This window comes from Stegastes partitus, unplaced genomic scaffold, assembly GCF_000690725.1.
Source record: "Stegastes partitus isolate 25-593 unplaced genomic scaffold, Stegastes_partitus-1.0.2 Scaffold402, whole genome shotgun sequence".
Lineage (NCBI taxonomy): Eukaryota > Metazoa > Chordata > Actinopteri > Pomacentridae > Stegastes > Stegastes partitus.
Genome location: NW_007578133.1, coordinates 383,561 through 394,030, shown reverse-complemented (window position 1 = coordinate 394,030; position 10,470 = coordinate 383,561). Strand labels below are relative to the sequence as shown.

The window sequence follows — 10,470 nt, the reverse complement described above, 5'->3', positions numbered from 1 at the left end:
AAATGAGGAAATCACATTTTTTGATTTTTCAAGAAGGTTAAGGCAGTGCTGGAAAACAATAATAGTGGCCACACAAAATACTGACACTTTGGGCCCAATTTGTACATTTCCACTGAGGGGTGTACTCACTTTTGTTGCCAGTGGTTTAGGCATTAATGTCTGTGTAGTGAGTTATTTTGAGAGGACAGTAAGTTTACAGTTTTATACAAGCTGTACACCGACTGCTTTACATTGTAGCAAAGTGTCATTTCTTCAGTGTTGTCCCATGAAGAGATATAATAGAATATTACTTTATATAACTTTTGTGACATACTGTAAATAAAGAATCGTTAGCTCATGTTTTCATGAGCTAAGCTCAAGCATAGACTCTTAATAGTGCAGCGGTTAAACCCTTTTTTTTTGCAGAATTCTGGAAACAAGTGGCACAAACAATCCAACACTAACCCAGAACCTGCAGCCAAAATAAAGACACAAAAGGCTGCATGAATGTGAGCTAGACTGGCAGAATAAAGCATCTTATGTGGAATTATCTCATGTAAAAAAGAAAAAATATATATTATGAACATGACTTTAAAAAACATTAGTATTTTAATCAATTAAAAAAACAATAAATAGATGTATTGTTCAAGATTATTAAGCTGTATATGAGTCCTTGTGAACTTCTTAATGGCAGTTTTGCTTTCAAGAGAAAAATATAGGAGTGAACCGAACGGGGGCAAAAAGGCTTTTAAATTTTCTACCTGGAATGAAGTGCAGAAGGACTTGGAAACTGACACATCCTGTATCTGTGGGGAATTTCAAGGCAATTATAAAAGACAGAGAAATAAGCTCAATTGGATCTTGTGACTACACTGTGTAATCATGTAATCCCACTCTTGTTTTTCTGCAGTGTGTGGAATTGTGACTGGATTTTATTTGTGTTTGGCGTGCTCGCTGTAATCCGTTTTGTGCTGCCGTCTTGGCCAGGTCACTCTTGGAAAAGAGAGTTTTGGTTTTTTTTACCTTCCTATAAAGGATGTTGATTAACTGATTGATTAATTGATCGATTGAGTGATCCAAAAAATGACTATTTGCTGATTTTATTTTTTATTTTTTTTAAACTAATGAGACATTGTGCCACTCCAATGTGAGGAATGGTCTCTGCCAGATCACCGCTATAAAACTGTCTGGCTGTTTTATGATGTGTGGCAGTCAGTGTTATCAGACTTAATGATGCTGTTCTGTCATCAGTTGCACTAACAGTTCTGTTCTTCCTGTGATATTTCTAACAATCCCTGTGTTCCTAAACTGACACGATCTTTGACTCTTGCATTCTTTGCCTTCTCCACTTTTTGCTCTTATAGTCTCTTCCAGTGCATTTTTCTTTACCACCAACAAAAACCGCAACATGTCTTTTTATTGACTCTCGTACAGCCTGAACATGTCGGGTTTCTTTTAAAGAAGAAGTCTGTGTGAGAGTCATTAAAGAAGTCATTGTGGTTTCTCCTCTAGAGATGAATGCTGGTTCACTGTATGTTGATCAGTCTATAGAGGAAAAACCATAATGACTTTGTTTGTGACTCTCATACAGCATGTAGAGTTTTCCTCTAAAGATTAACATACAATGAACTGACATTGCTACTTCTTCTTTCATACTACCATTACACACGTTTATTTATTGTGTTTACACTGTTTCAAATTTGGCAGACTATCTCATTACACGCTGCACCCGACTGTCTCTTTTCCTGTCACAAACCTGACGTTACTGCCCTGATGAGTGACATTAACAGTTAGAGAGAAACTGACTTTAGGTTGTGAGTGTAGATTGTAAACAAACAAACAAAAAAAAGAGTATTGCTCAATGAATATAAGCTCAGATTGTCAAACCATTATTTCAGCATCATGAGTGCCATAACCAGTTTGCTGTAATAACTGTGCGGTCCTTGATCAATTGGCCCTGATAATATAAAGCCACAGGTTTTTTGTTTTTGACATTTAAGAAATCGAGCAGCATTTTCCTGTTACTCTGAATAAACCAAACACTACACTGTGAACATATAATGGAGCTACTTTCTTCCAAAGAGAAATTGTTGACAAGATGTTTTGTGAATTTTAGAAAAGTGAATAAAAACAAAACAGGCTATCTATTTAACTTTTTTATGAGGTAGGGGGGAAAAAACATACTAAAAGAAACTGAAGGACAGCGCTAGTTCTTTGTTCAACAAGCCTTCATTTGAATATTTTTTAGGCTCTGGAGGAGCTGATGACTGCTTGTCTGGACTGTTCTGGGGCAGTAATCTTCACGGGCACAGAAAGATCCTGGTGCTTGTCTGTGGTGAACAGCTGGACTTTCCCTGAGCAAAGCTTTGACACCTCTGCTCTGCTCTTACACAGAACCACAGAGTGTGGCTGGTGACCAACAGGAACCTCACTGCTGGTGTTTTTGAGCTGAGTCTCTGCACTCTGCACTGCAGGCAGATGTTTTACCTTTTCTGCTACAGGATCCTTACTTTTGACCTGCCTCTGGTGTCTTGGTGGTGAACAGCTGGAGCATGTCAGTGGAGGAAGTGAGCAGGGGCTTTTAATTGCAAAGCCCCTAACAGAAAGGTTCCTTTCTGTATACTGAGGGACTTCTACTGCTGCCTATAGAGATGAAAAGTGACATCTGCAGTACTGTATCACCCTCACCATCTGGGTTGTTTAAATGTGTTCTGTAGCCCTAAGAGGAGGGCAAGCTGTTCCTTACCTGCCTATATATGAGCTCAAAGTCTCCTGTGTTTGCAGTGTGGTCAACTCTCCAGTCCAGGACAACTTTTAATGTGTCCTCCTGCACAGCAGCACAGAGACGGGCAGTCACAGGGGTGGAGGGAGACATGTCGGGACTGGCATTGATTTCTAATAACCATGGATGTAGGTCATGGCCTGAGGAACAAACATAGCAAAAGGATGATTTTTCTGCTGTTGTCAAGGTAAAGGTACAAAGAAAATAGTGAAATCTAATCTAAATGGGAACTGAATGTTGTATATTCTATTACAAACATAATTTTGCATCTCAGAAAAAGGATTTTAAAACACAGGATACTGTGCGTTGAAACAGTTTGTGTACTATGTAATGAAGCGTGTCACAGACATTGAGCCCATCCTACCTAACAAGAAATCAGCACCATAGACCTCAAATGAGTTTTTGTGTGAGTCCATCAGATCCTGTGCAGTCTGCACTACGTGAATCACAGCTTTCTTCATTCCTTGGACTACCACAGTCTCCCACTGAGCTTCCTGGTTCTGGCTGGACAGAAAGGTCCTGAACTGCTCATCCGACCACATGTTGTGTGCTGGAATGTCTGGATGGCGCTGTTGGGAGGGCTTCAGGTGTTTTTGGATGGCATCATTGCACAAGTGCACTGAGCTGAAAGAATGGAAAGGAAAATGATGTGAAGTGCATGACTGTTAGTGGACAGTCTGTTAATCTGGTACAGTTGTCTGTCATATCTCATAGTCTCTAACATTTAGCTGGTAATGACACAGACATTTAAAGTTCTATACATTTTTTTAACAATTTTTTTTTTTTATTCAGCATTTTAAAAAGGTCAGGTTATACTGACAGGAAAACACACCTCACAACCCTCAAAATCTATTCCTGAGAAGTAGAATCTTAACCCTGATGGAATTTTCTTCTTCGCAGAATTTAATTTTGGCTGCCAGGTGTAATGCTGTCCCCAATTTTTTTAAATTTTAATTTAATTTTCATTGTGCATGTTACAATGATAATAAAGATCTATTCTATTCTATTCTATTCTATTCTATTCTATTCTATTCTATTCTATTCTATTCTATTCTAAATGTGTGTTTCAATTTGAAAAATCCAAACAAAACTGAACAAAACAAAATAAGAAGCTAGTCCCAACAATGCTAACTCCCTAAATTGCTGGTGCTTTTCCCTTTTGTATTTAGCACAGCAGGTTATGATAAACTGGACCGATCATTACCACAGTGGTAAATCTTTCACAGTCTTTGTCTACGATCTTCATATATCTGCAGACTAGTTAAAGCAACTTCATCCCTTTTGAACTCATGCAGTTTCCTATCCCTATTATTTCCTCTCATCCTTCTCCCACCCATTACCTCAAATTCTACCCTTGAAGTGTTTTTGAACAGAATCGTCACATTTGTTGTCTCACTAGAAGCACTTATACTAGGTGATGTTTCAGATGTTGCTTTAAGCTCGATTTGAAGTTTCTCAAAGACAGCAAATATGCACAGATTTAAATATCCCCTGAGGAGAAATCTGACCGTTATTCAGATCAGATGTAAAATCAGATCTCCCGCCAAATACGACATGCAAAATATTGTTGCCCTTTTTCCGACTTTCACTTCCCATTTTTCTATTTTGACGTTGATCTGGTTTCATGTCTGCCTCTGCTTTTCATTTTGCTCCCACATCTTCAGTAATACAACGATTGTACCTGTCCAGTATGTCCAGTGAGTAAGGCTGTGTGGAAAAGCGCATGTAGCACTTTTTATAGAACCACACAGTCAGAGGGTTCCAGTCGGTGACCAGAAACCACTGCCGCACATCAAACTTGGTGTCATGGACCAGCAAAGGACGCTCCAAGTACTTCTGTACCACCCACTGGTTTATGTTGAAAAGGGTCTGCTCATTGTCCACCAACCCAAGGATCCGATCTAGATGCTTGCTGCATTTGATATCTTGAAGGCAAGTGAGACAGGTCAACCAGGGCTTTGTCAGACATTATGCGAGGTGTCTGATTGCGTCAGACTTTTTACCTCTGCCTCTGGACTTTGCTCCAGGTTTGATGATCCAGATGTTGTCCATGCCGTCTATGTCGAGCTGTGGACTGACCTCCTCCAGCCTGTGCAGCATGGCCTTACAGGAGGTCACGAGATTATCCCTTTTCTCAATTTCTGCTCCACCGCTGAGTGAGGAAGCAGAAAGAGTGACATTGCAGTAAGACTCGCTGAGGAGCGCATTGGTTTGACACTGAAGAAACTTATGCACACTCACTGAACAACAAGGTAGTAATTGTCAATAAATTCTGTCCACTCCTCTTGTGTAAGTGTCTCAGAGTTCATGTCTATGTCTTTGTGCTCCAGACTGTCCAGTAACTGCTGGCACACTTTGAGGGCGCTGTTGATCATTTGGGAAAGGACCACTGGTCTACATCGCTGTTTGCTTTGTTTCTCCTGACCTCAATATGCAGAAAGAAAATTATCCTTTTTTTTTTTTTCCGTAACAGAGCTACAATGAGTAACCACACAGTCATGTGAGAAATAGTCGTACCCTTAATGGCCTGAATGCTAAGGCTTCTTCTCTCTCCCTGAAAATCCTGCTCCCTCTCCGCAATATACTTCAGAAGACTGGTGCATGCTGTCCTCCTGAAGTCCTCTTAAGAATAAAAGTACAAACATGCTGGTGAAACTTCAGAAAAATGTTGGTGTGGTCAAGTTTAAAGATGGTAAAGTCAGATCTAACCAATGAAATCTTGCTTCTCATGTGCTCCTAGTATGTAACAGCGGGGAAAGAAGGTGTCTGGGTCTGTTGAGTCAAACCAGTGCAGGTTCCTCAGGTTCATGCACAACCCAACCTGTCAAAGAAAAGAGAAGTAATGATGGTGATTGTGGTGGGGAAGCACTGAGAGGGCAGATTTTTAAGTAAGAAATCATTGCACCGAAATGTACCTTGGTAGTGAAGCACCTGGAATCTGCAAAATGATTGGTAATCTGTTCTTTGTGCAAGCTCTTAGTGTTGATTGCCTCTCTGCAGTAAGTCCAATAGAAATACACCATTTCATTCTTCACCTGGCGAGACTGTGGAATGACAAGGGAGAAGTGGATCTGGGGAGCTATTGAATTTTACACCTTAAATTTTTAACATCATCATCAAGGTTAGCAATGTATCATCTTGGCCTTAACTTGGCCCACAACCTTAAAAGTGTCTTTTACCATGAAACTGTGCTGTCTGTCAGGATCCTGTTCTTTCTCAGCATTGTCTGAGAAGAACAACCAAAGTCAATAAAATGATGATAGACAAATGTCCACAATCAGTAACAACAACTGAAAGACTTGTAGCTTACCACCATCATTGTCACTGGCACCATTTGAGCTGCCTCTGCTCTTGTGACAATGCTGTTGTGCTTGCTGGGTGGAGCGGTTGTTACGCAGCTCAACCCAACCCCGAGCCCTCAGCGCTGCCCTGACGACAGGGTTGGAGCCCTGGACAGAGAATATCTTGTGCATCTGAGAGGACAGAGAGCAGATGCACAAATGATGGATTCCTTCTTATAGCAAGCATCAAATGTATGTGACTCCTAATTATAAATGATTTGAATACATCCAAGAATGTTTTCTCACTTTGACAGCTTCATGTACAAAGGCCTTTGCTGCCCTCAGTTCTTGCTCCATTCTCTCCGTACTGACATCAGCCGTCATGTTCTGCAGAAACTCTTCTTTTGCTTTGCTTCACCGATTCGACACAAACTGCTGGAGAGGACACAATATAACATTTATGAGGTGTCAGGCATATGGCGTAATGACGTGCACAATCGTTGGTTTACAGATATAGTCATTAAAAGACTGTAAACATCTGTAGGTCTCATGCTCATGTTCAGTCAGTGCATAAGCATCACAGAGAGCACAAAAACGCAGTTGCATTCATGCACAACACAGCAGTAACTTCATCAGTTAGTCGGCTTATAAATTATACCCAACATGAAGACAGGATCAATGTTTTGGAGAGATTTTTCATTTTCACAGCAGCATCATTAATTAGTGTATGGATGCATTACAGAAAGTGACCTTTATAGTCATTGCAGTAACTACCATAATATGGCAAGAAGTAATCAAGTTATTAAGAAAACACATTTTATTGTAATATAATTGGCAGCAGTTAGATAAGTTATCACCACACATAGACAGAATATCCAGTGCTGAAATCATAGATAGATCAGATAGATAGATAGATAGATAGATAGATAGATAGATAGATAGATAGATAGATAGATAGAACTTTATTGATCCCTTTGGTCCTATATATATAATATACAGCATACAGCATCAGTTGTGGCTGTTGGACTGCCACTCCAACATTGTCAGTGCGCCACCATCAGGTTACCCAAAGAAAAAGTTTCTGGATCCCTGATTTTCCAAAACAAACCAACAAAACCTTAGCTTGCTACCAAAGTAGCAAACCACACAAAATGCTAACTCCCCTACTGGGATGTCATATCTTACACTATAAGCAAAACCCAATACAAACAGAGCTTTGACATTATAGTTAATAAGCATTAGTTGTTCTCACCTGTTGAGGTCCATAAATGTACTAACTTGTCTCTTGTACCTGTTTATTGTTGCCATGGCAACCTCAGATTGCCCCTAGGAGTGTTGCACATTCATATATTACAAAAAAGTATTTTTGTTTAAACTGATGTATAACTCTCCAAATATTTCTCTTTCTTTTGTATGTATATCTTTATAAGAAAATACAAGGGCTTATTTCGTACTGTCAGAATATTACATCAATATACTTTGAAATAAAACTATCTTACACACACAAAAAAAAAAAAAATACACACAATCCTGGCATTGATTGTTATAGTGTTTACAAACATTTTAATCACGTTACTCATTTAACTCAATATTAACTCAATATTGGCGTTTTTATGGAATACAAGATGTACATGTTTTTTTGTTGTTGTTGTTTTTTTAATTTTTTTTTCTATTTTTACTTTGTACTCCCATTCTGCAGTAAGCTACTTAAATCATTTTAAAACAGCCTTAATTGCACGTTGTGGTTTCGCTACTTGCGATATGCAAACACTGATGTCTTGCTTTAAACCGCAGACATCATATCGTGAGACGTTGGGGCAACATGTTCGGTTGCATTTTGAATAGTTCTGTTCTGCCGCCATTTTGGCTCACGGGGGGCGTGGTCGCGTTGATGTCACTGTACGTGTATCAGCGCCGGACGGCTCCTGCCCGGACAAATCCCGACTCTGGACCCAAACACACACACAGCTGCACACCAAGTCACACACTCGCAACACCGTAGACACAGGAACGGCAGTTTTGCGGTGTATACATTTAACAGTCACACCAGAGAACCGGTAAGTCGAGCACTGTCTCTAAATTGTATGTTTGCAGCCGGAGAAAAATAATATTTATGACGTTGAGGTGAGTCAAACTAGCATGCTAATAGTTCTTAGCTTAACTTTTTTCAGATTCCGTTTGGCCCGTTGAAATGTGCGGAAGAACTGCGTGCACTCTGGCTCCGGACGAGGTGAGTCGAGCCTCCTCGTACAGGAACCGAGGCGGGCAGCGGAGACAGCCCCGCTGGAGGGATGGAGACGCGGACAAATACCGACCCTCGTACAACAAGAGCCCCCAGTCCATGAGCCCGGTGCTGCTGTCCCAGAGGCACTTTGACAAGGTAGCTTCAGCCTGACAAGAGCTAGCATGCTAACACGCTGCACAAGTGTGTTTATTACCTTAACTTGTGTTGACAGCCAAACGCTCTCTGTCAAAAAGCAAGCTGAAGAGGTGTTTCCTTCCGCGTGTGTTAGGCGCAATAACCTGCAATGACAATGTGATTGATACTTACTTTTTTTCTACTTAGATAATGGAAACGGTGGCAGTAATGTTTGTGAATTCATTTTCTGTAAGCTTCAGTACTGACATATAATTAGGTGCAAGCAAAAAGAAATAGCAGACAACATTTCTGTCCTAACCACATGAAAATTGTGTAAGCCTTACAAATATGGTCTGTCCTGTTTGGCATTAAATAGCTGTTTACAGTGCAGGTGCTCATGATACCTTGTCCATTCCTCGTATGTGTCCTCAGGAAGCTCCTGTGGATGAGTGTGTGTTGGCCTCCATGCGTTGGGGTCTGGTACCTGCGTGGTTCAAGGAGAACGACCCAAGCAAGATGCAGTACAGCACCAGCAACTGCCGCAGCGAGAGTCTGCTGTCGAAGAAGTCCTACAAGGTGCATACTATTTTGTAAAGCTGTATTATCATTCCTGTGCTTTGTCTTGCTCTTTGTTGTGGCAGCTTCTTATCATTGTGTTATCTCCCCAAAGGATCCCCTGACAAAAGGACAGCGCTGTGTCATCTTGGCTGATGGTTTTTATGAGTGGCAGAAGGTGGAAAAAGACAAGCAGCCTTTCTTCATCTACTTCCCTCAGAGTGAGGGGCCCAGCCAGGGGAAAAAAGAGGATCAGGATGACCCCACGACCTCAGCTCGTAATAAGGAGAATTCAGAGGTAGCGTGCCCTCCAGGGGAAGCCTCCCCTGCTTTGACAGAGGTTTGCATTGAGTTTTCTGGAGCAATATGAGCACCTTGAATATTTCTTTCATCTAGAGCAAAAAACAGAGAGAATGCAGCTTTGGCGGAAATTACCATCTGAAAATTTCCTGTGTGGGAAAATAGCCACAGAAAAAAATGAGCATGTGTCCACCAGGTGTTTCTTTTGCATTCAGAAATTTATGGTAAATACAAACTCCTGCTTTAGGTTTGATGGTTGTGCCAGGGTAAAGATTGTAAAAAGTCACAACCATACCAACGAAGTCTATTTAAATACACTCATGTTCTGCTCTTCTGGTTAGGAAGTTGAAGCACCAGGTGAGTGGACTGGATGGAAGTTGCTGACCATGGCTGGAGTGTTCGACTGCTGGACGCCACCAGATGGTGGAGAACCCCTTTACTCATACAGTATAATCACAGTGAATGCTTCCCAAAATCTGCAAAGCATCCATCATAGGTAAGAATCACTTATAGGGACACATGCTGCTTCTTTGATTTGTCTGTACGAAATCAAAAACTCAAGTGTGTTCATGTTTTAGGATGCCAGCAATCCTGGATGGAGAAGATGAAGTGAGAAAATGGCTTGATTTTGGCGAGGTGAAGTCTCTGGATGCTCTGAAGCTGCTTCAGTCTAAAAACACTTTGACCTTTCACCCAGTGTCTTCGATAGTCAACAACTCACGCAACAACTCTCCAGAGTGTCTCCAGCCGGTGGATCCTAACAGCAAAAAGGTAGAGTTTAATGAGGTATTTACATATAGTAGATGGATGATTTAGCAAGAACAGAATTTTAAGCTGACAAACTTAACCCTTGACTTCTAGAAGCCCAAGCCAACAGCAAGCAGCAAGATGATGACGAGCTGGCTGTCGAGCAGCGCCCCATTGAAGAGGAAGGGGTCCGACACGCGTGAGAGTAAAGACAAGCAAGAAAATGATGCAGAGACTGAACCCAAGTCTACAGGAGCACTTCAGCAGTGGCTTCAGGGAGCCAAGAAGAAACCAAGAACCAAGTGAATGTATGAACTGAACCAAGGACACTGTAGGGTCCTTTATGTTTTCTTTTCTTTCTTTTTTTTTTTTTTTAAATTGTGCTTTACTGTTTTAACAGGTATGAGGATTTGTTTCTTGTACTAAAAGTAAATATTTTAAATGTAAGAAAAATATTCTGCACTGTT

At 40.8% G+C, this 10,470-nt stretch overlaps 2 protein-coding genes across 4 annotated transcripts; one reads left to right on the top strand and one right to left on the bottom strand.

Annotated features, from left to right (window-relative positions):
• Positions 1 to 2,223: 2,223 nt before the first annotated feature.
• Positions 2,224 to 6,415, bottom strand: LOC103359889 (tubulin monoglycylase TTLL3-like). Its single transcript, XM_008285452.1, has 12 exons — positions 6,349 to 6,415; positions 6,075 to 6,234; positions 5,941 to 5,987; positions 5,677 to 5,805; positions 5,471 to 5,582; positions 5,279 to 5,383; positions 5,003 to 5,186; positions 4,765 to 4,913; positions 4,443 to 4,686; positions 3,126 to 3,385; positions 2,726 to 2,901; positions 2,224 to 2,622 (listed from the first exon to the last, which is right to left on the bottom strand). Exons 1-12 carry the CDS (start codon positions 6,397 to 6,399, stop codon positions 2,224 to 2,226), a joined length of 2,016 nt encoding a protein of 671 aa, XP_008283674.1. The 5' UTR covers positions 6,400 to 6,415.
• Positions 6,416 to 7,982: 1,567 nt separating this feature from the next.
• On the top strand, positions 7,983 to 10,470 carry hmces (5-hydroxymethylcytosine binding, ES cell specific). 3 transcript variants are annotated; one of them, XM_008285442.1, is made up of 7 exons: positions 7,983 to 8,099; positions 8,214 to 8,422; positions 8,834 to 8,977; positions 9,072 to 9,254; positions 9,598 to 9,752; positions 9,835 to 10,027; positions 10,118 to 10,470. In XM_008285442.1, exons 2-7 carry the CDS (start codon positions 8,234 to 8,236, stop codon positions 10,307 to 10,309), a joined length of 1,056 nt encoding a protein of 351 aa, XP_008283664.1. In that variant the 5' UTR covers positions 7,983 to 8,099; positions 8,214 to 8,233; the 3' UTR covers positions 10,310 to 10,470. The 3 variants fall into 3 exon arrangements, with proteins under 3 accessions (XP_008283664.1, XP_008283662.1, XP_008283663.1); XM_008285440.1 differs by having other exon boundaries at positions 9,072 to 9,296; XM_008285441.1 differs by having other exon boundaries at positions 8,199 to 8,422; positions 9,072 to 9,296.